This window comes from Dipteris shenzhenensis, chromosome 3, assembly GCF_047967505.1.
Source record: "Dipteris shenzhenensis isolate YYH24624 ecotype China chromosome 3, Dip_SZ_1.0, whole genome shotgun sequence".
NCBI classification, from domain to species: domain Eukaryota; kingdom Viridiplantae; phylum Streptophyta; class Polypodiopsida; order Gleicheniales; family Dipteridaceae; genus Dipteris; species Dipteris shenzhenensis.
In genome coordinates, this window is record NC_141598.1 from 17405665 (window position 1) to 17431183 (window position 25519).

The window sequence follows — 25519 nt, forward strand, 5'->3', positions numbered from 1 at the left end:
CCAGTGGTATTCTAATCCATAAGAGTTTGTGGATAATGGCACTTTGGCCAATGTCTAAAAAATGTTATGCATAAATGTACCACATCTGTTTCCATCTTCCTTTTTAGCATGGCACTGTTGCCAATCTACTTAACATTGACATAGAATGATAGCTCCAAACTAATTCAGATTGTGGAGAATGGCATGAGAGTGGCACGAGTGCCATTTTCCACAAACTCGCATGGAGCAGTAGTGATGCCGTTCATATGAACAAACTCACATGAGGGATGGCACCAGGGCCATTCTAATCCAAGAAAGTTTGTAGAGAATGGCACTGATGCCATTCATATGAGATTGGCATTAGTGCCATTCTGTACAAACTCACATAGAGAATGGCACCACTACCATTCTAGTCCATGAGAGTTTGTGGATCATGGCATTGTGGCCAATGTCTCAAAAATTATTATGCATAAATCTTCCACATATGTTTCCATCTTCCTTTTTGGCATGGCACTGCTGCCAATCTACTTAACATTGACAAAGAATGAGAGTCATGCCAAACTAATTCAAACTGTGGAGAATGGCATTGGTGCCATGCAGAGGAGATTGACACCAGTGCCATTCTACACAAACTCACATGGAGAATGACACCAGTGCCATCCTATTCCATGCCAAGTTTGTGGAGAATGGCAATAATACCATTGTATCAAAAATATCATGCATAAATTTTTCAGTTTAGCATGGCACCACTGCCAATCTACTCCTTACATGTTTTAATGTGAAAATGCTATTAGGATTTCTCCTTGCAATCTCCATTTTATTATATACCATAGCCTATCTCACTAGTGTCAGTAACATGAAAATTGGCACTAGAGCCATTCTCTAAAATCTAACCTTCAGTGGTGGGCATTGCTGTGATTCTTTATGTGAGTAACACCAATGAGACTAGCACCAGTGCCAATCTAATTCAGATTGTGGAAAATGGCATTGGTGCCATCTAGATGAGATTGGCACCAGTGCCATTCTACAAAAACCCACATGGAGAATGGCACCAGTGCCATCCTAAACCATGAGAGTTTGTGGAGAATGGCACCGGTGCCATTGTATCAAATATATCATGCATTAATCTTTTAGTTTAGCATGAAACTGCTGCCAATCTACTCCTTACATGTTTTAATGTGAATTTTTTATTACATGAATTATTTTTGAAATAAGTGCCAACTTGTCACATTATTTCTCCTTGCAATCTCTATTTTAATATATATCATAACAAACTTGTCACATGAGAGGGAAAAGAAAATGAGAGGTGGTAACCCTAGAGGGAGATTATATTAAGGTCTTGAGGCATAGATGCTCATTTAGATGAGGTGAGGAGTTCTATCATGCTTTCCTGACATTTTTCTTTAAGAATCTATTCGCTATTCTAATATGTGTTTACCTAGATATTCTAATTGTTCCATATCCTAACACTAGGGAACAAATTCAAATCAACACACCTTGATAAGAAAAATACACCATGGTAATGAGTGCTCCTATATATATATATTAATGTATATTCTTTTATCTATAATTATTAAATTTAAAAAACATCGATTGAGGCGTGTCACTCTCAGTGGTTTAAGAATATATTTTTATATTTTTTAAAAATACATATATTTCTACTTTTATATATATCATGAATGTTTTTATCAAATACATACTTATATATTAATATAAAATCCTAGCAAAAATTTATTGAGAAATATTTTTTAGTTTCTTGAAATAGTATAGTTTTATATATTTTCTTTTGAACTTTGAAGTAAATGCAAATCCTGTGGTGAAACTTAAATTTTTTCACATAAAACTTTCAAATCCTGGTGAATGTTTCAAAAGTTTATTCTTATTAATATATTTATTTATATTTATATTTACATAAATACATATATATATATATATATATATATATATATATATGTATGTATGTATGTATGTATGTATGTATGTGTATATATATATATATATGTATGTATGTATGTATATATATATAACATAGGAGCATCCCACCCTTCGAAGAAGGACACCCTTTTAATTACCTCCAAAGCAGCAAGTAGCTCGATCATCGCACAATGAGTAGAATTGAAATCAAAGTCCTCCCAGTGTATCACTAGTTCTTCACCTTGAATCATCCATGGTGTATCATCCCACCCGTCGTCTCCTTGAGCAATGCACTGTATAATCAGTTGTTGAAGATCGACATGAAGATCAAGAAAGAGATCTCACCCATCGGTAGCCGTAAGGCGTAGAGGACCAGGCACCAAATCCTTAAACTTGTCAAGAAGTGACATAAATATCCACCCTCCTCGTGGCGTGCGTCCGTGAAGTGAACTTGAAAAAGTTCAGAATCTGTGATCTAGTAGGAGATATGAGTAGAGCACATGAAGTGAAGTACTTTTGCTTTTTATAGCATGTGAAAACTCCCCACAATTAGAGAGTTATAGTTCATGGGATTTCAATATATAAGTAATATCAGTACATTTTTATCACTTCTTATCTACTGGCCCAATGATAAGTCTCCCTTTTGTGAAGGGGGAGGTCTTGGGTTCAAATCCCACTCTTTCATAAAAAGAGAGGAGAGGAGAGGAGGAGGAGAAGAGAAAGAGAAGAAGAAGAAGAGAAGAGAAGATAGGGGGGCACGGGATCTGTTACAGTTTTGCAAAAAAAAACTGTCCGTGACCAGAAGATGCAGGAGCCCAAAAAAGCATCCCGATCTATCCACGATGTGCATGGGTATACACGGTAGATGCACGAGTGCGCGTGCAAGAACTCAGAGGGAGCACGGATGTTACAGTTCTGCAGATGTGACCAGTATGAGCTGAAGATTCGCCGACCGAAATACACATAGGAATCGTGAGCAGAAGGCAGGCAGACTGGAAGCGTAGAAACAGGGAGGTTTTGCAACCGTAGAGACAGGGGAGGCACACAGTTTGGAGGTGTAAAAGTAGAGAACTGTGCACGAAAGAGGCCACAGAGCCACACCCAGTCGTAGGAGTAACAGATTTTACACCACTAGCCGTGGAGATTTCGATCCTAGCAGCCACACCATTTCTATTACCTAGAAAAGAAATCAGGACAAGAGGCTAGACACTAAGCATGGCAACACTCAAGGGCCATAGAGGAAAGGAGAACATGAGGGCAAAACATTATCATGGGAGGGGAAAAGGGATTAGAAGGGGAGGGAATGAAGAGGGAGACTATGGCACAAGGGGAGAGGGAGAGGGGAAAGAGGAGTATGTACATGGGTGGAGGAGGAATGTAGTGATGGAGACATCAAGGGAAGAGGGTCATGCTTTATTTAAAAGAAAGGATGAGGGGGAAATATCAAAGTTCTAGCTAGGTGGCTTTACAAGAATGAGTGTATCTCATCAAGGAATAGCCCCTCCTTTTATAGCCAAGAGAGAGGTTCTCTCCCAATAAATGCATCCTCCCACATGCATGGTGTGTGTGGAAGAGTCTCCCATGTGGGCTAGGCAGTTACGCACTCTCAATTGTGTGCGATAATGCTTGGCCCATATTTTTCCACATATATCAACTCCCATATCTCAAGTCTATGATACTCCCTTGGTCTCTTCCCAATTTTATAATACGTTCAAACATCTAGGAGGACAAGTGGAGGGTTGGCACAAGGAATCTTGCCACCTCATCCTACTTTCCCTATTATTTAACTTGCACTCTTGGACCTTCTATACGTCCCCCACATGGGCCTATCCTATATGGAGGGCATAACCCAATATAATATCCATCTCCACCTATTTTATATTACTTCTCCCATGGACTTTGGGCCATATCTCACTAAATGCAGGCATGGGACCACCTAGGTGGAGGGGTGGCACATGGAGGAGCCATGCCACCTTAACATTTTATAATATTACTACCATGGATTATGTACAACACACCTTATAGGTCCTCTTACATGGAAGGGTGGCACATGGTCATGCCTTGCCACCTCAACCCTGGGCCCTATGCACTCCATATTTTATTATACTATTGCCACACATACAAGCACGCACTCATATTTATGCCTTTTTACTTTGGTCAAATTTATCCATAATACTAAGAAGAGGAAAACTGTTTTCAGCCTCCACCTTTGTGTGTATTCCCCCATTGTGTATGTGAGAAAGCTGCAAGTGAGACTCCTTACTTCTTCCCACTCTCTTCACATGTTTTTAGAACTCGGTTCATGGTAAGGAGCTCAAGAAAGCAAACCAAGTTCGCAGTGTCTTGGCAAGAGGATCAGTGTTGCTTTCCTTTTTCGAGTTTGGGAGCAAATCTCTACAAGTAGCACAGCCAAAAAGTGCAAGAGTGCACTGTCTCAGATTGGGACACCCTTCGCAAGTGTGGCAAGAGGGCAGTATATACTGCGGGTGTAAGCAAAGCCCTCGATGACATTATTTTTTGATTAAAGGCCATTTTGGGGCCCGTTTTGGTGGCGAAAGTTTTCTATAGGCAACTCAGAAAAGTGCCCTATTTTTTGCTGTGCGACCACTGTTCCACAGGTCGGTGAATAGTTGCCGCAGAAATTGCATCGTATGCCTGTGCGTAGAGATATTGGGAGTGACAGAATCATTCTTATTGCATGTTGATGCAAAATCATCACTAAGAAGTGACTGTGTGGTCAAATACCACTTTCATCAGTTTTGCAGATTTGCCCTTGTGAGGAAAAAGTTGTGTTTTTTGCAGTGACATAATATTTTTGCAGTGTTCTGTAATGGCATTTGATGCTCTTTCACAGATAATCACTGAAAAGCTTGACAAGAACAACTTCCAAGCATGGAAGTTTAGAATGATGAATTTTCTTAAGGGAAAAGGCTATTGGGAGTTCATTACTGGAGTTGAACAAGAACCAATTATTCCTAATGTTCCCAATCAATAGGAGTTGCAAGCATTTAAAGGCTGGCATGAGAGAGCCATAAAAGTTATGTAGTGGCTATGTATCAGTATTTCAAATTCTATGATTGTGCATATTTAGGATGCAAGCATGCTGAAGGAGGCATGGGATACTTTTATAAAAATGTATAGCACAAATACACAAGCCAGGAAAATGCAGCTCAAGCAGGAGTTGCATAATGTGCAGAGAGAAAATATGAGCATCAATGACTACCATATGAAGGTGAAGAAGATTGCAAATGCACTTTCTTCTATTGGGTCTCCAGTGGAAGATGATAATTTAGTTTTTGTGACCTTGAATGGTGGTCTAGGAAAGGTTTATGCACAATTCCGTACATCCATTGCTGTCCATAAGAATTTTCCTAATTTTGAGGAGTTGATTGCTCTTCTAATTTTTGAAGAGCAGAGAAATGGTGGTGCATCTTCTTTAGAAGGAACTTCAAAAGAAACTGTCTTCTACTCAAATGCTAGAAGAGCTAGACGCAAAGGTAGAGCAGGCTGATCTAGAGGCCCGCAGAAATCAGAATATGTAGCAAATTCAAGAAAACTAGTCCTATGGAGGAGGACATGGTAACTTTAGAGGCAGGGGGAGCCAAAGAGGTCATGGTGGATGGCAGAGAGGCCAAAATGCAAACAGCAATGTTGAATGCTACTATTGTGGTAAAATGGCTCATATGGTTAAAGACTACTATAAAAAGTAGAACGAAATCATGACTAGAAAATTGCAGCAAGGCAATTATGCATCCTCTAGTAGACAGGGTGATGACAGAAATGAGCATTTGTTTATGGTGTAGCACATGACCAATTCTATGACAAGTGCAGAAGAAAGCAATGATGTGTGGTATGTTGACTCAGGTGCATCAAACCACATGATAGATCATGCAAAATGGATGTAGGATGCAAGGAAAATGGAAAGACCAGGATTTGTGGAGACTGGTGATGATACTGCACATCCTATTGTGCAGATTGGTAAAATTCCTTTGTCTATGCAGGATGGGAAAAAGAAATACCTATCTGATGTATTTCATGTCCCGAATATCTAATGGTCAAATGGTTGAGCAGGGCTTGCAGGTTAGATTTAATCCTCATGGATGCTTTGCTGAGGATATGAAAAATAAAGGTCACTTGATAGCAGAAGGGAAGAAGAAGGGTAGGATGTTTACGTTGGATGCGGACATGCCTGAATTGAGTGCAGCAATGTTTGCACATGGGACCGGTGTAGTTGCAGATATTGATATCTGGCATAAACGCATTGGTCATGTTAATGTACAGTGACTTAAATTAATGCAGGCCCAAAATATTGTTGCAGCATTGCCTAAGTTCACGGTTGCAGAAATGCATAATGTATGTGAAGCCTGTCAATTTGGAAAACATGCAAGGAAACCATTTCCTAGACATGTTCAAGAGAGTAAGAGGCCATTGGAATTAATCCACTCTGATGTGTGGACTACTAAAGCTGCATCTATTGGAGGCTATCATTATTTTGTCACTTTTATTGATGACTACAGCAGAAAAGTTTGGGTGTAGGTATTCCATTAAAAGGAGTGTGGTGGGGGGTTATGGGTCACGGGTTTTTATAGAGCAATACATTACATATTTAAAAAGGAGTGTGGGTAAAAAATTATCAGCTTATCACTTAAATATAAAAGAATGAGAAAAATAAAGAAATAAATATAAAGAGAAAGATATAATAATCAATTTATAAAGATTAAATTTTAAAAAAACCAAGGGAAGGGAGGATAAAACATACCCAAGGGAATTGAAATAGGGCACACTAGTGATGGCAAATTAGGAAGAAGAAGATGGCAGTAATTGATATAGATGGGGGAGGTATTATAACGTCCGAGAAAAAGGTGATGTTACATAAGGGATCATCATCAAGGTAGAATTATAAGGGTTGAGGGGATTTTTTGGCAGTTAGGTTAGGTGAAGTGGAAAAAGTGTCAAAGGGGTGGCATAACCATTTGGCGATGTTAGGGGTGTAAGACTAAGAAATTCCAAAATCATTAAACAACATCAATTTGTTGGGTTCAAAACAGCGTATGAGCTCATAAAATATATTTATAGGCTTAATGAACTCAAAAGCTTTTCAACAAAAAACAACATGAAAAATCTCTTAGCAAAATGCCTTTGAGTACATATAGAGTGCACAGACCATTGACCTGTGTTGATAGGTTGTGTACACATACATCATCCGAAGGTAATCTGTTTGGTGGTGTCATTGATATCATTGTACCATTGGGACCCACGCATGGGATGTTTTACCGAGCTAGAGGAGGTGGAACCATGAGAGGATAGGTACTTGGTGCGAAAGTACCCATTGTGGCTAGCACATTTGGTTTGTTCAAAGGAGTTTAAGGAGAAAAGAGAGAAACTACTTACCCTGCTAGACCACAATTTTGCATTGGTCTACTACTTTGAAAGACAAGCTACAAAGAGTGGTAAGGGATTCCAAGGTAAAAGGGGCACAGTGATTGAGAGTTTTGAAGCCCCAGAGCTTATGGTAGGAACCAATAGAATCAAGCTCGAGTTGTCGAGGAGGAAGAAGAGGAATGAAAGAGGAGAATTCTAAGAGAGGATTATTGGGGAAGGAATCAGTGGCAATAAATGCTTGGGTGAGATTATCAAGGGCTTCTTTGTTAGCTGCATCAAGGCCATCAACATGGGTTGTGGGGAACATAAGCAATTTGTTCAAGTAGAGGAATCATAGGGAGGTTGTTGACTAGAAGAAGCTTGTTGACGATGACGGGGAGAGATTTGTGATAAGATTCAATATCTTGATCATCAAACAAGTTAATGTCATTGAGTTGTAGTAGTAGGTTGTCCAAAGATGCAGACGCAACATGAGGATCCTTGCGGGACATCAAAGTAATTAAAGGCAGTCATTGATGGATGTGATACATAGTGCCGAGGGAGTGTTGTTTTTCTTTGCTTCTTCTTCAAATTTGAAAATCTTGGCAAGAAAATCATTATCTAGAAAACAAGCAAGAACTGTTTGGATTCCTTGAGCAGGCAGAGGGCAAATGTCATTCCAAAAGCCATATTGTGAGAGGACCTTGTTCCAGCAATCCTACACAACCTTGGCAAAAATAAGAGTCAACGAGGCACATGGTTAACCTGGCCATAGGTTAATGGGGTTTGCGTGTGTGTGTGTGTGTGTGTGTGTAGACAAAAATACCACAAGACATGGCCATCAAAGCTCTTAAAATATTATAACAAGTAATCATCGTAGTATAATCCAATAATATCTAAATCTTGCAAGTACATCAAGAAATCAAGGTTGAATCTTTTGTGTGTCCAATAATCCACGGTTGAGGCCACTTACCTGCCACCATCCAAAGGAAACCAGTTGTTAGAAGAACAAAGTTTTAAATGGATAGTTAGGTAATGCCTGCACACCCCGGCTTGTTTTTTCTTTACCTAGGAGCAAGAGACACATCCAGATTCATAATTGCACATTACATAGTATAAAGGCTAGGGGCAAATCAAGAAATGTTGAAGAATGAAGTGCTAGCCTGCCATATAGGAGGCATTAGCAAGGATAATAATTTTGAAACTTAATTTCCTAGCCTTCCATATAGGAAGCAGAGAACAGCATTAAAAGGGAAATTTGTAACAAAAGTCAGCGACCAAGCATTTCATGGAAGAGGCATAAGAAAGTTAAGCTTTCCAAGTAAAAGGTAAGAGGCCCATCCACACATACATCTGCACATTAAATAGTGTCCTAGCTTAGTGGGTATTATATAGGCAAAGGATGTGTTGACCTTCCATGTAGGAGGCATTACTAAGAATAATTAGTTTGAAAACAAATTATTCCTAGCCTTCCATAAAGGAGACGTGATTAAAAAATTTTAAAGGCCTTCCATGTAGGAGGCAATAGAAAGTAACAAAAGGGACAATGGCCTAGCCTTCCATAGAGGAGGCATAATTAGTTTTACAAATAGGAGGCACTAGAAGGGACATTTGTAATTAAACCAAATCATCTAGCCTTCCATAGAGGAGGCATGAAAAGATTAACTCTATCAGTGCGTTAGGAACTTATAATAAACTAGCAAATAACAAGTAGTTTCTTACACACAAAAAACTTGCGACTAGACATATAATAAGGTGGGAATATATAAGAATAAAAAACTTATGGCAAGTGCATGTTGCCAACAGGGGATACTTCAAACAAGGTAGGCCAAAACAGTATCTCAATAGATCATGGAATAGACAATAGGTCACGACTAATGTAATCTAAGTTTAACATTTTCTTGGTTTTCCTAGGAAGGTAGGGTCATGTTCAAGCATGATGAAATGTCAATCCTTCTTTTCTAGCTTCCTTCATTTTTTTATTGACAAAGCTAATAAAGGCAGGATCCGTGTTAACGGACATCCAGGCCATCTTGCAAGGGGCACAAGTGCCAGATGTGTCCTAAAAAGGAGACAAACATTCATGAGTACATAGGGTAAGCGTCAAAACACTAACCATTATCTACAAAGAGCCCACTATACCCATATAAGGAAAATTATAACCCCATAAAAAGCTATCCATTATCTATATAGGGAATACTTGCTGCTATATTATTGTAAAAAATTGTAGTATATACGCAAAAGTATGTGAAAAAATTAAAATGCTGGCCAAGAAAGAAAGTATGTAGGTACACATAATCGTAAAGCTACAAGCACTAGATATGTAGCTTTATCACAAGGATGTTTGTCAAAATGCATACAAGGACATCTCTAATTAACCAACTAGGTATATAAGACCTCTCTAATTAACCCAATAAGTACACAACTTATGGGTTAAAAATAGAGGTTAGATTAACTTGCAAGCTGCCTCAAATTATTTAAAAAGAAATTTGGGGGGCATAAGCAAATAATTACTATGAAGGAAAAAAGGCAAAGACTACACTATTATTAACTACCTAACTTAATGACTATGGTCTTGAAACAGTAAATAAACTAATGAGTAGGTCACCTAGTCTAAAAAGAAGCTTTCCCTTATACAAGAACACGAAAGAGGGAGAATGCATCAAAGGAGGTCTTGTAGCCTTGACAAGGTGCAAGGGCTTGGGAGCACCATAGGCTCTGATACAATGATGAAACTGAAGAGAGAGAGAGAGAGAGAGAGAGAGAGAAGAGGAGTGCACTGTTCAACTGTCTCAATTGAACGCATCTACTCACTGCAATAGTTTCCCTCTCCCAATATCCTCCTTCAATGATGTATCTACCCCCAAGGTCCCCCAAGTGTTCTCGATTAGTGAGGAGAAGCAAATACTACGTATCCATTTAGCTTTTCAATTTCCCACATGCCAAAGTAACCTTCTCACCAAAGTATTATCCTTCCCTTACTCCACCATTCATTAATGGTGTATGCTCCACCTCTCCATATTTTCCCACGTGTTGAGCCCAACAGGACTCTCCCTATACAAGGGACTCCCCTATTATCCATCTACTTCAAGTTAGTGACCCATTCATTACTATTATCTACATGTCCAGGGGTGTCCTTCATTGGATATCAACGTGCCCATGTAGGTTAATCCCACGAGTCATATAACATCCTGATCCCTAGTGTGTGCCTTAAAGACATTGAGTTTTTCACTTCCTACTAGGGTGTCTTCAAACCTTGGTGTGGATAACTCTAAGTGGCTCAATGGTCATCCAAGGGCCCATTAGGGGTGCTTTTATATTCCCATTATCTTATGGCTTTACTAATCTTGTAAACCAAAGATCTAGGCCACCAATGGGCTAGTGTTAGTGTAATTGGACCCCCTATAACCACTACCGGTGCTTGTATTAAATATCCCCAATTAACCCCTTAAAGGTTAAGGTTAATCTTTGCCATTCCTAGGTACCCGATATCCCCTAGTTAGCAAATTGAAGTATTATGTATCCTGGGGATTGCTGCTACCACCTCAACGATAATCACATCTTTTATATTCACCATCATCACCCTCCCATGGTAAGGGGACATGTGTGTGTGTGTGTGTGTGTGCCTGCGCGCGCGCGCGTGTGTGTGTGTTTCTCACCAAAAAAAAAAGTGTGTGTGTGTGTGTGTGTGTGTGTGTGTGTGTGTGTGTGTGTGTGTGTGTGTGTGTGTGTGTGTGTGTGTGTGTGAGAGAGAGAGAGAGAGAGAGATCCTAGGATGTGTGTGTTGAGTTACAGTGTGTGTGTGTGTGTGTGTGTGTGTGTGTGTGTGTGTGAGAGAGAGAGAGAGAGAGAGATCCTAGGATGTGTGTGTTGAGTTACAAGGAATACAAATAATCAAAATTTTCCTCCTCTAAGAGATTTGCACCTCTAGCATACAAAACCTCTCTAAAAATCAAAACTTCTAATAAGTATTCAACCTACATTTGGGCTGGAAAATGCATTGACACAAAAGAATACACATTTGGATGACCAACATTCTTGTTCTACACATAATTAATCAAGCAATTCATGACACTTGGAAGCTAATACAAACGTCAAATCCATCCAAATATACTTTACCTTTTTAGGACAAAAGAATGCTTTGTTGATTGACTAATGGCTTCTTTTCCTACAATAACGATGTGGATCATACTCAACCAGAAAGCTTATCCCATTTGAAATAAGCATAAACTTTAAAGCAATTAATACATGTTTTACTATTTTTAAATGGTAAGATTCCACAATATCAAATTCAAGTGTGTGGTGGTCATGTTCTAAAATTGCTAAAGCCTCCTTTCCTCTTGCAACATATGCTGAACATTATTTAGCAATGCACTTTCTTCTTGACCAATTTAGATGAAGCATCACCAATAAAAGTAGTTGGCTTAAACCCAATGATAAAGAATTCAAAATGATAACTAATTCACAACCATCAAAGTTAAATGGGAGGAAAACATACAATCATCATGAATCCAATAGGCCCACCAACAAATATGCCACAAAGAAATGAATTTTCAAATTATTGGCATCCATGTCCTTTCATGTACACATGATGTAGTCATGCAACCCTCCTTACTTGCCTCTTGATCTTGATACCTGAAATATATCTGTAAAGTATGGGCTAACTCCCTTGGTTTACCAATACCCCCCTTGTGGCTTGTATGGTTGAGTGACAAATGGGTTAATAGGCTACTTGTGGTGTTGCATGACATGTGGATTTGTCGCATTCCAATCTCACAAACAATGAGGGGATATTGGGTGACTTGGATATAATGGAGAATTCAAACCTCCCTTTCATCCCTCCTAAGACCTTTTGGAAGAGAGAGAGAGAGAGAGAGAGAGAGTGAGAGAGAGAGAGAGAGAGACTATGCTTGGCTATGAGGTGGTATTGGGACCCTTGCACCCAACACATCCTCATTTGATACCCCCTATATACTTCTACAAAATCCTATACATTATTGCTAATAGAAACCTCTATATATTACTAATACCTAAGATACATCCCATATGAGATTACTAAGAAAACCTCCTTTTCTTTGGGCACCTTATGTAGACCCCGTATGTTGCTTGCACTACTGTCAATCCAACAAGCCATAGTTACCTAGGATTCACTCTTGATTTTCATTATTGTTGTTATTGTTGTGCATTATAAATAATCCAATAAGATTGCAATACGCGTTGTTGTGTAATTGTTTTTCATTGTTGTTGTTAGTGCTTTGCAATATATATAAGCCAGTAAGATTGTAATACAAGTAGAGATGTATTTCTCCATGGCCCTTATGGAGGATTAGAAAGGTTAAAGCTTTATAGGGGTGGAAGTGGTTGTAGGAGCAACACAAATTGCTCCAAGGGAGGGTAAAAATGTAGGGGGCTAGTGCAAGATGGGTCATTTGATGTAAAATCAATGAAAGTGGTCTCATTGGGTGTGGGGGAGGATTGTAAAGAGAAGAAGAAAGTTTGGGCACGCACACTTAAAGTTCAAAATTTTTAACGTATTGCAAGTAGAAAAAGGCATGCCCATTTGGCACCACTACAATAGGGAATGCAACCATTACATAAAGGTGTGAAGTGTATCAACAAAAGCTGGGGAGAAGATGGGGAGAAGCTTGGTGGAAGTAGATGAGGAACATGCCTTTAGCAGTCAAAAATCAATTGAGGGTGCCATTTGAATGCGGGAGGGCTAGTGAGCTCCTATGTTTAGCATAATTGTGTCAAAACACAACTATGCCACAATTATGTTTGACACAATTATGCTAAACACAACCCTCAGTGAGACTAACTAGTAGTTGTGTTTAGCATAATTGTGTCTAACACAACCCTTGGTGAGACTAACTAGTAGCCAAAAAAACAACAGGTACAAAGTTACCTAACCAAGTTAAGATAATTCTAACCTACACCCATAGATATCTAATGCAAACATGTCTATCTTCTTACTTGCACGGTACAATGATGCGGCAATTGGTGGTATAGTTAGAATGTGTCACTACCCACAACTATTCGGGTTCTCTTGCGTTGTGTAGCTTCACATGCAATGATGCAAGCTTATAATAAATGAAATAAGGAACTTATCCCCTTGGGAAAAGTGCAAATGCACTAACAAGCCAATGTATGGGCCATGTATGGGCCACAAGCCTATTACTACTCAAGCATACAAGTTGTGAACACTCGGATCCTCAAGCTCCACAATGCAATTCTTTGCCCAAGCCACCAGAACAATGGAAACGGCTCTCCTCTCACCACCAGCACCAGAAGGTACTCACACCAATTCTCTCAATGCCTCAACCTAAAAAGTCCATTCCAATTTTGACCTCAAAGCTAAGCTTCTTCTCACACAGTCAGGATGGTGCATCATTCTCTCAACATCTCGAAAGTCAAGCACCGTCGTCTTCACACCAAATGTAAAGTCAAGCGATGCATGTCAACAATACCAAGGTTGGTTACACAAAGCATGTGCTCAATTACAAGTGTGAAGAAGTCCCTTTCACAAGTACAAGATAGAAGTATTTATAGGCCCTTACCAAGTGACTGGGATTGTCATATTACCTATCCCTAGCACAAGGCATGACGCATGATGTGACATTTCAACATTCTTGTTCATGTTTCCTATTTTGAGCAGTGTTCATGAAGGACTTGTTACAACCTCGGTCACAGGTCACAGGACCAAAGAAGAGAGACTACAAATGACTCAATAAAGTGCTTCAGGAAAGAATTTTTACTAACATTAAAAAGCGTTCATCGATCAGCCAATGCTACAACCATCACAGAAAGGCTGAGAGTTGTCAACACACTCCTTTGTAGTTTCTAAACTATCATATGGACACTCGAGACTTTTCATATGCTGAAAAGTAGCTCTTTGTCAACATTCAAAGCATTAAAAACATTTTTAAAAAATCTTACTAATAACATTAAAAAGCATTCATTGATCAGCCAATGCTACAACCGTCACAGAAAGGCTGATAGTTGTCAACACACTCCTTTGTAGTTTCTAAACCATCATATAGACACTTGAGACTCTCCATATGCTGAAAAGTAGCTCTTGTCAACATTCAAAGCAGAAATTTCAATCGACAACCAGTTCTCATAAACAACTAAGCCGAGATCAATGACTAACAGAATCCTACCACCTTTCTTAGTGCCACAATATGTTTCTTGGACAGTATAAAAAGCGCCCTAGAAGGAAGAACCGTTGAAAGAAGGCTTTTTTGAGACTTTATGTGATTACAGTTGGACTGGAACGACCAGTGAAATCTTCCATTTTGGACAACTTCAATGCTACGTCCACCTACATACAGAGCAATATTCATCAGGAGTGTTCATCCTGAACAAGTCAAACAAAGAAGGGAAAACCACTTACAAGCGGTGCCAGGGCATCTTGAGATTCTATTCCTGTCTTGGATGGGTCTGATTCATACTGCTCAATGTACAACCGGATAGTTGCCCCTTCTGACCCAGTGCCCGAAAGTCTGAAGACCTTTAGAGACTCGAAAACAGAGAACAAGTTGGAAGGTTGAACCTTAAAACGAGCTACACATATGTAGAGTGCAGTCTTCTTTCAAAATTAAAGAATTAAAGATCCAGTTACATTTAGGCTCATGGGAGTAGTCTCTATTCCAACATAAACTCACCAATCGAGAACCATCTTTGAATAGGTAGCGTACACCCTGATGCTTAGATATGGAACCATCAACAGGATCCTTGTACTCAAACTCATCTGCATCCACAACTTCAGCAACATCTGGCCTCGTTTCCTTAATGAGCCTGTTGTATTTGTTGCACAACCAGTCCAGCACTCAGATAAGGATTGCAGGTGCTTGATTAACGTATACAAACAGGGGAAGTCTAATGGTCTTACATACTACAATGCATGCCCACAAACTGCATGTTCACACAAACGGAGTCAAAGACAGTCTACGTTAAAAACAAGGAGTTTTGGCTATCAACAATTTTCCTTGGAAAGACGAATAAGTCACTACTTGCTCCACAGACAACTCCCAACCACTGGTGGCTCAGTCCTATGCTCCCCTCCCCCTTTTTTAAAAATAAACATTCCTGCATCTGACAGATCCATACGCAAAAATTCCTCCGAGACCGCAGGCATATTATGATGCTCATAGGAATTTCCAAGCCTAGCTGAAAAGGCATAAGCCTATGATCTGCAGGTGCAAAAGGAAATAAAAAATCTCTAACACTCCATGAAGGTTCATCATTCATCTAATGGCTTACAAAACCATACCGGTTAACCTCTGAGAGTGAAGATTGCAGATTCACCAGATGGACCATCAGGTCTTTAGCTGCACCTGCATCCACACTCTGTAAACCACAGTGTTTACACATACCCTTCATGGTTTTTCAGCATGTCTCTATACAACAAAAGGAACTCAGAATGTTTTGGAAAGCATAGTCCTTTCTAATGCAATATGAACAGAAACCTGAACCTAAGGTTTAAAGGATCTTCTTACCTCATAGTCATAGCGAGTGTAGAAATGCCGGCCATAAGTAGCCCAGTGATGGCGGACGATGTCTTCAACAGTCACTAGCTTGCCGCCAGGGGCAACATCTTTGTTCTTGTGCGCAAGGATTGAAAGCCACGCTAAGACTGCCCATACACCATCTTTCTCCCTTATATGGTCCGAACCTACAAGTATGCTTTGCCCGGATTATATCACACTTCATTATCCCTTTACTATCAGATCTGTATATGTCAACATGCTCTGCACAGGTTCAATCATCATGTGTAGCCAAGAAAACAGAGGGAGTAGAATAGAACACTTTCTTTTGGCCTACTGAGTGTGGAATAAGTTGGCACACTGGTTGCATTTCGACATCTCTCAGAATCGGGACCCACCATCCTTGGTCTCCCTCCTAAATGATTCATTAATTTCTCAAGATCAGCTTGGGACCCCGTCATATGCATATTAGGTTCTAAGACAAGCTGCTTGAGGCTTGTTCATCCCTTCATTATATACCTTCATTTTCACTAAGAAAGAGAATTGTAGGTTTACAAGTGGCTTTCCATTGCTCAACTCACTGGGATTTCAGAGTCCAGACGAACTGTTTGAGGCTTGCTCATCCCTTAGATATTGTTCCAAGACAATATACACTTTCATTTTTACTAAGAAAGAGAGGAATTGTGTAGGTATACAAGAGGTTTCCCTTGCTAGACTCACTGATTCCTATATCTTGTGCATCCAAGCAGAATGATCAGCAGCAAACAGAAACAGATATGAATCGCAAGAAAAAGAGAGAACATAACCGAGAGCAGAAGTTTAAGATAGGACAGAATTAACTCATCATCTTAGAAGAAGCAAGGAGTGCAGTTTTCGATCATGTGAGTAGCCCATAAGATTAAAAAACTGACTCCAACATGCACAGCAGGAAATGGTTACTATGACACCACCAGAGACCTCATCAGACACCACCACAGCAGGGAATGGTTACTATAACACCACCACAGACCTGATCAGCAGCACCTGGCAGCAGAGTGGGTCAACATACATACACGCAAACATTTCATGCAAAACTTTGCAATCGACAAATCCTAAACCCTAGTACTTTAGGAGAATCTATTTAAAAGCTTGTCCACACCTCTCTTCTCCGTGAATGAATCCTCAAAACATGAGCAAAGATCATTAGGCAGAACTATAGCATTAGCATGTGAACCATGGTATCCACTATTTATGCATCAAGCTTTTGTTAGAAAACAGAGGGTACGCACAGCGGGAGCTAACCTAGAGAGAGTTATTGAGCCCATGTATCAAGTGGTAGCTTTCAAATCCAGACTTCTTATTCTTAGTGTGTACCATGTAGATGTGCAAACAGAAAATGGACAATGCACAAAAGAGAGATGTAGAACCAGCAAAATATATTTCCGTCCAATGTGGATACAATCACATACAATAGCTGTGTGCCCCACAATCATACCTTCTGACTGGTCCTCCTGGAGAGCCTCTCGTAAGGCAATGCTTTCTGTGGATCCTTGACCTCTCAGCCCAAACTGAGGCACAAGTTTCCTCTGTAATCGCGTCTTCCTTTGCTGTTGTGAGTGCAGCCAATGGTGAAGACCCTTGAGCTGTTTGTTTCCTCCCATCAGCCAATTCCCTTGCTGACCAAAATCCCCCTGGATGGTACCTCGAAGCATATATCTAGATGAATCCAGGAACATGCCCAAACTCATCCTCTAAAAACACAACATAGTGCAGTTCCAATCTCATGATAGTCACTCATAAGGTTGAAAACCATAAACTCCATCACCTCGAAGCAAGCTGGACTGCTCACACAACTGGCTCACTGAATGGATAGAATGCCCAAGTGAATGGGCCTTTCTATAGGCTGCTAACCAGCCAACCAAATAGCCAACTGGAGCAGCCAACCAACCAACCTGGTCAGCAATCCAACCAGCCAGCTTGGTCTGTTTCAATCCCGACTAGATCCTGGACTTCCACCTCTGTTCTGACCATTTCTGGCTTGATCTGATCATCTTTTCCAGGTCCTGCAGGACCTGGGCCTGTCCGAACTGCAGTGCCAATGTTCCAGCACTTTTCCAGGCCTGTACACCTGTACCAGACAGCTGGTATAGCTCCCGCTGGTCAGATCTCAGTTCCATAAGCTTCGTCCCACAGATCTGCTCCGATCAGCTCTGGACTACCGTGCAACTTTTCTCCGTTTGTTGCAACCTCTGGTGACAACCAGGCACTCTCCATGCTGCCCTTTTTTCTTCTTTTATGCTTCCTGCCCACATGGCAGCCCATGTGCTGCCCAACTGGCAGTCTTGCTTTCTCTGTTTCTTCCCTTGTGGCAGGCTCAACTTAACCTGGTCCACCTCCCCCATGCACTCCTCATTTGGGGGCGCACAGATGGGGAGGTGATAAAGATGTGAATTCATGTCACAAAGGACCTTCAAACACATTTAGTCATCCAATACTTGTAACATCAGTTACAACGCATTACTTGTATATCTGTCATTTTCCCGTATTTTCAAGTTTTCATTGCTATATGATTTTTATTTTGTGCGCTTGTTATTGATAATAAGTGGAGATTTCCTTTTTGACAAGACAATGGTCTTCAGCTTCAATTCAGTAAGTGCAGGCATCAAACCATGTCTGGTGACCATTAGTGAGGACTATACTACTGCATATGCTGGATCCCTAGCTGATGGACAGAAGCAATGCAGAGCCTCAGGAGTCATGCAAAGACTCAATCTTGGTCCTACACCCTCCACTAGATCGCTATACCAACATCCACATACACTGTAAGCCCTACTCGCTCATTTATTTTACCATCATTATTCAATGGTTTAGAGGGGGAGCCTTGGCAGTATTGAAGAGATTAAAAAATTATATGAGGGGACTCAAGACCATTAGTGTAGGGTGAATTTTAGAGAACACAGTCTCCAATCACTAGGGAAAAGTTTGATTAAAATCTAAGCCCTTTAGCCTAGGTTTTGCGCCTTGGACTCTGGAGAGTCTAGGTCAGCCCTTCAGTTTGACCTTTAGAATGTATTAAGTTATGCAAGGATAGAGGTGTCATGAGGCAAGTTTTAAAAACATTTTGTTAATCCAACCAAACGTTTAACCATGAGTTAGAAAGAGTTCAATTGTTTTAACCCCACCATAATTAATCTAGATTGCCAGTTGTCCTGCTGTGCACAAATTGCTTAATTTTGTATTTTGCTTTTGTTTTTGCATTTGGGCTAGCTACAGGTTACCTAACTTTCCCTCAATCTTTCCATTTTCAGTCCATCCTCTCCCTTGCTCTAGCACCCTACAAGTTCCATACCTGTCATGTGCACGGATTGGTATCTGACGTGTACTGGGTACACAAGACTAGCTCAAGTAGCCTGGGGAGGCTTAGAGCTAGGCAGGCTTGATTCTCGGGTTGAGTGGCAAGGGTACAAACCAGTTTGAGGTCTTCGCTATTTTTGGCGCTTGGGGCCCGAGTCTATAAAAGGGGCCCAGGGGCTCAGTTCTTAGTGAGCCGATGGGAGCAAGTTTCGTTCCCAGGTGCTAGGTCTGATCCTGGATTGAGTCGTGGACGCGCGCCTGCATCTTAGCATAGCCCAAGGCCCAGTAGCAGATCCCAGGCTTCACAGCGCCACCTGGTGGTATGGGACACCAGGCTAGTTTAGATCTAGTTGGGAGTTTGTGCCAGTAGCTCAGCTCATGGCTCGGAGGGGACATCTCCTGATTCGGGATCACATCCCGTAGATGTCATGGTTGGGAGGTGAGCAGCCTGCTCAGTTTCTCACGTTGTGTGTGTCTTCTTGTGTTTGTTTGCAGATCAGAGGTTTCAGGAGTGCTGGGACGTGTCAGTTGAACCTCTAATCTGCAAACAAATACAAGAACACACACACAACGTGAGAAACTGAGCAGGCTGCTCACCTCCCAACCATGACATCTACGGGATGTGATCCCGAATCAGGCGATGTCCCCTCCGAGCCACGAGCTGAGCTACTGGCACGAACTCCCAACCAGATCCAAACCAGCCTGGTGTCCCATACCACCAGGTGGCGTTGTGAGGCCTGGGATCTGCTACTAGGCCTTGGGCTACGCTAAGATGCACGCGCGCGGCCGCGACTCAAAATCCAGGATCAGACCTAGCACCTGGGAACGAAACTTGCTCCCATCGGCTAACTGAGAACTGAACCCCTGGTCCCCTTTTATAGACTCGGGCCCTAAGCGCCAAAAATAGCGAAGACCTCAAACTGGTTGGGAGCAACTGACACGTCCCAGCACTCCTGAAACCTCTGATCTGCAAACAAACACAAGAACACATACACGACGTGAGAAACTGAGCAGGCTGCTCACCTCCCAACAGCCTCACCTCCCAACCATGACATCTACGGGATGTGATCCCAAATCAGGAACTGAGCTACTGGCACGAACTCCCAACCAGATCCAAACTAGCCTGGTGTCCCATACCACCAGGTGGCGCTGTGAAGCCTGGGATCTGCTACTGGGCCTTGGGCTACGCTAAGATGCAGGCGCGCATCCGCGACTCAATCCAGGATCAGACCTAGCACCTGGGAATGAAACTTGCTCCCATCGGCTCACTGAGAACTGAACCCCTGGGCCCCTTTTATAGACTCGGGCCCCAAGCGCCAAAAATAGCGAAGACCTCAAACTGGTTCGTACCCTTGCCACTCAACCCGAGAATCAAGCCTGCCTAGCTCTAAGCCTCCCCAGGCTACCTGAGCTAGGTTGCTGGTTTCGGTGCAGGCTGCAGTGTACGGAAGTCTGCTACAGTCCGTACTGTACGGTAATCCCCCAGCAGGCTGTACGGAATTTGACGCAGGCTTGTACGGTAGCCTGTCGCAGGCTGTACGGTAGCCTGTCGCAGGCTATGGCCGTTCCTAGATGGCACAATCCAGTAGATGTGCAAGGAGGTCTTCTTGCGCACACTAGCTGAGGCTATGGCTGAGCTTGGGTCCCTGCCAGACTATATAGGAGATGGTGCAGCTAATCTAGGAAGCTATGCTTCCCAAAAAAGCTCATCCTCCCAAACTTGGAGGGTGGTGCTTTTTTCGAAAAAAGCAGCTCCTCCAACAGTGTGGCCGCACCCTGCTCCAGCCCCTGGCGCACCTCCCTGCCCTGCCGAATTCCTTTCCAGCCCATGGCGCACCTCTCAGCCTCTCCTACCTACGTCACCTACCTCTACGCAGCCCTTACCAGCAACGGAATCTCCTCGCCTACCACCCAGCTCTTCTCACGCCTCTCCTACCTGCATCTTCACTCTCTCCTAGCTACGCCTCAACCCTCTCTCACTTTTTCCTTTCAGCAATTCCGAAATCACAGACTCTCCTTCTTCCTACCTTTTCCCTAAATCCTGACCACATCCGATAACCCATGAACCAACAAGATCTTGCAGCAGCAAATTTCGAAATTAGGGCATACTTGGAGGAAGAAATCGTCCAAAGTTTTCGCATCAGAAGTTCCTACCTCAGGAGTTGGCTCTGATACCAACTGACGCGTCCCAGCACTCCTAAAACCTCTGATCTGCAAACAAACACAAGAACACACACACAACGTGAGAAACTGAGCAGGCTGCTCACCTCCCAACCATGACATCTACGGGATGTGATCCCGAATCAGGAGATGTCCCCTCCGAGCCACGAGCTGAGCTACTAGCACGAACTACCAACCAGATCCAAACCAGCCTGGTGTCCCATACCACCAGGTGGCGCTGTGAAGCCTGGGATCTGCTACTGGGCCTTGGGCTACGCTAAGATGCAGGCGCGCATCCGCGACTCAAGACCTAGCACCTGGGAACGAAACTTGCTCCCATCGGCTCACTGAGAACTGAACCCCTGGGCCCCTTTTATAGACTCGGGCCCCGAGCGCCAAAAATAGCGAAGACCTCAAACTGGTTCGTACCCTTGCCACTCAACCCGAGAATCAAGCCTGCCTAGCTCTAAGCCTCCCCAGGCTACCTGAGCTAGTCTTGTGTACCCAGTACACGTCAGATACCAATCCGTGCACATGACAATACCAGTCTCTTCCAGGACAGCCATATCCTCTCTGTTGTTTGTGCTCATAACTTCCACACAGGCCTCCATTTCCAGAGCTATCTGCTTGGCATCAACATCAACCTTCCTGCACATATCAATCGGTGGCAACCCTGCTCCCAGGCTGAAATCGTCACCTTTATTCTAGATCTGTCCTTTGCTGCAGTTTGCAAAATTGCCAGCTAGACCGCAAGTTGCCATTTGCTCCCTGAGCTTTCCTTTGCATCTCCAATTGACATCTTACCACCTGCTAGCCTCCTGGAATCTTTCCAAACCTGTCTCATCAGACTTCTTCTCTCTTCTTCTTGACCTAGTTTCTATAGATTTGTTGATAACTCTGACCTACATTCCTAACCCTGGTGAATTCAAGCCCCGGAGGCTGACACATGCATGTGGGGCATACAGAAAAGAGGACTTGAAGGAGGACTGATAGTAAAATAGTTGCACATCAACAATGTTTTCTACTAACTAACACCAGCAGGCAGTATTTGGTGCTTCTTGGCACTACATTTGGGTTCTACGCTCAGTTTTTTATGAATCCTACAGCGTTGTATTAGTTCCTACGTTGGAATCTATTTTGTGAAAACGACATTCATAAATTTTCTCCAAACATTAAGCCATAGGAAAGATGCATTTCTAGGGGCTGTCCTGTGCAAAGAGTTCTGATCTACTTTGTATCTCCTTATGGGCAATAATGGATAGAAATACACCTAGGACCAGCCTTGATGGGAGATGCAGCACCCCATTCTCACCCCATATGGTCTTCTGTTCCTTCTCTCAAGGCTACACCTATTGCTTCGTTTATTTTTTTTGCCGAAAAAACAGTGCTAATTATATTACTTCGAGAACAAGATACAAGAGGTCAGCTTATAGCTGACGGGCTGCGTTCACAAACCGGACGCAGCCCTAAAAGATAGCATAATAAATCATACTCTCACGGAGGGATATGATGAGTGTGAATGAACAGCCATCGGGGTGGTGAGTAGTGCCACCGAAGGCCCTGCGTAGTCTGCTCGAAGAAGAGGCCCTGTGTGTCCTATTGCTTCGTTTATGCTTGCATGATTGTGTTATTTATTTTCAAGTTTCTAGGAAATTATCGTGAAAAATAATGTTTAAATTTCTAATTTAGTTGATGGCATAGCATGGGACCCATGATCTACGTTACTAACCTCTAACATTGGTATCAGAGCAAAATTTTAGCACTCCCATTACCCTCAATTGGTATCCATAGATAAAACTAGAATGTTTTCCTAAACATCTATTGTGCTTATCTTCCTCAATATCCTCATTGGGCCTTATGTAAGCTCATTATAGGGTTGATTCGAAGCATGCACCCAATGGATACATGCAATTCGAAGAGTTGGCTTTTTAGAAAACTTTGAACTGTTAGGTGTGCTCCTACCTTTTCAAAAAATTAAGGAAATATAAAATGGAACTAGGAAGGTATGCATGCTAAGTATCTGACGTAACACAGCATAGCTGAAGTTTGCTAATTGTCCCAGATTTCAAGCCTCCATAATCCTACCAGGAATCAAGGTTATCAAATCATTGATTATCATTTTCATAATTTGTGTCAAAAGTATCAAGTGAAGGACTGATTACTCATTTCAATAGTGATACTTCAAGAAAACTAAAAGAAATTGTACCTGTTCCAAAACTCTCTTCCCCACAGATAGAACACATGCCAGCATCCATAAGGTTCCCAAAGAATTTCCACCCAGTTGGTACCTGTTAATGAATCCAGGGTATTCACAGGAGTGCAAATATAAAGCATCTTCTACAGCAGGTCAGCATTAAGTGACAGAAAATTGGAGTAATTTCTTTCTGTAGTCACTCACAAATCATTACCTTCATCAACCAAAACAGTATAGAGAAACTACAATGGTGTCATTAATGAGCCTTACGGAAGCAAAACAAGATATCATGTGGCGCATTGCTCCTTAATATGTACCTCAAAAAACTTAAGGTTTAAACTTTTTGCCACAACGTCCAAAGCAGCAGAAGTAGGCATACTCCTGAAAATGATAGACATGCAATAACCACCGTCAAACAACTCGCTTGCCACCATCTAAATAATTAATTTCCAAAATCTCTCTCTCCTCACCTCGCAACACCTTTCAGGCCAGCACCAAAGTATGGGATCGCATCAACAGCATTTGCAGCAATTATGGCTACCGAATCTGATGGTGTCACAAAAAATCTAAGAACAAGGACCGATAAAACATTAGACACACTGCACCAATATAGTACACGTCTTCTTTCCAGGAGAGATTTCAAAGTTCACATCAAGCTGAGACCACAGCAAAAGCACAAAGCAAAGATTGCAAACAAACCTCTTTCCAAGAATCATGTTTCTATCAGCATCACCATCTGCAGCTGCACCAAATTCAGGTGGCTCTTCTACAGGAGCAGCCTTACCCAATCCCATGCGCTGAACCAACTCCTTTGCATATGTTAAATTGGGATCTGGGTGACCCCCACCAAAGTCTTCCTGACAGTCCATAATGTATCAAGAAAAAAATCAGAACTAGTACCATGATATAGAAAACCCAAAACATCAATTCAAGAGCTCATTCTCCGTGGGCATCCTTGTAGTATTCACATTCAATACAATGGGTAAAAGTACAAGAGACATTGGAAAAAGGACGACATATGGAACAATAAATTTTTAACTCTGATTATCACAATAATTTATGTGTATCAAAAACATAGGCACTCACAACGTGTTGTGACAAGGAATAATAAAGGAGAATGTTTAACTTCTGAATCACCTTTGGAGTACAGTTTAATAGGGAGCTTGCTTTTGCTGATAGTTCCTCGAGGAAAATTCTTTGAGCATAGATTCCTGCCACTCCATGCAGAGCATCATAACTGCTCAATTGCAATGGACCAACAAGTCACAAAATTTTAGGCAAATTTTAGAAAAGATGATGCCTGCCAGGGTCAAGAATACAGATAGGCTTGCATGGAAGTGGAAGAACATGTATTATTGATAAGTCCGGCCTACCAGAAAGTGAAATCCGGCCGATGGAGTAATCTTCTGATTGCGTCAAAATCAAAAATGGTCCTGCAAAAGAGGGTAAAGAGCTGGAATAGAATTTTCAAACCTTCTGCAAGTATTAAATTAAAAGTAAACAGAAGCTGCATTGTCTTCCTCAAAGCAAGCCTTTGAACCCAGACTACTTACTTCATCAACCTCACATAGTCCTCAGTTGGGTCAAAAACAACCACAGTAAAAGGACCATTGGAACCACCAAATGTTGATGTTCCACACTTGGTTATGTCCACCTATAAAATGCCTTAAATTAATAAATTGCCCAAAATGTTATCAGGATTCAAGAACCAAGACATTCCACGCTTGTTTACACACAATGGCAGTATGATTAAAACAAACAGAGGATTAGAATAAACAAAAAAGTTGGAGTGCAAAAAATAAGACGCAATAAATAAATGCATACATCTGGAAGCTCTTCAGCTACGTAATACTCTTTTATTGTCTTTGTTATCGCATATATTTTATCTGTAAGTGTTTCCAGGGCTGGCCCTCCATTCTCAGTATTGTACTTTATCCCAAAGTCCTGTGACAAAATTCAGAAGAGGGGGCACAAATTTAGTCCTGAAAATTCATGCAACTCAAATTCCAGAAACCAGAGCAGGTGGTGGGTAAAGAGGAAGGGAAGAAGGGAGGACGGGGTGGGGGGGGGGTTTTCCCTTGCACACGAGTCA

General features: G+C 41.6%; 1 protein-coding gene across 4 annotated transcripts in view; it reads right to left on the reverse strand.

Moving 5' to 3' along the window:
• Window positions 1-14196: 14196 nt before the first annotated feature.
• Window positions 14197-25519, reverse strand: part of LOC147903455 (putative phosphoglucomutase, cytoplasmic 1) — a 55496-nt gene continuing 44173 nt past the window's right edge. For all 4 annotated transcript variants that reach the window (XM_087372491.1, XM_087372489.1, XM_087372490.1 and 1 more), the window contains 13 exons: window positions 25252-25371; window positions 24981-25081; window positions 24801-24860; window positions 24565-24664; window positions 24127-24284; window positions 23898-23993; window positions 23745-23808; window positions 23440-23521; window positions 15753-15928; window positions 15527-15603; window positions 14919-15051; window positions 14648-14764; window positions 14197-14575 (listed from right to left, as the gene is read on the reverse strand). In XM_087372491.1, the coding sequence (XP_087228617.1) occupies window positions 14504-14575; window positions 14648-14764; window positions 14919-15051; window positions 15527-15603; window positions 15753-15928; window positions 23440-23521; window positions 23745-23808; window positions 23898-23993; window positions 24127-24284; window positions 24565-24664; window positions 24801-24860; window positions 24981-25081; window positions 25252-25371 (1356 nt within the window). In that variant the 3' untranslated portion in view covers window positions 14197-14503. The remainder of the gene's footprint in view (window positions 14576-14647; window positions 14765-14918; window positions 15052-15526; window positions 15604-15752; window positions 15929-23439; window positions 23522-23744; window positions 23809-23897; window positions 23994-24126; window positions 24285-24564; window positions 24665-24800; window positions 24861-24980; window positions 25082-25251; window positions 25372-25519) is intronic.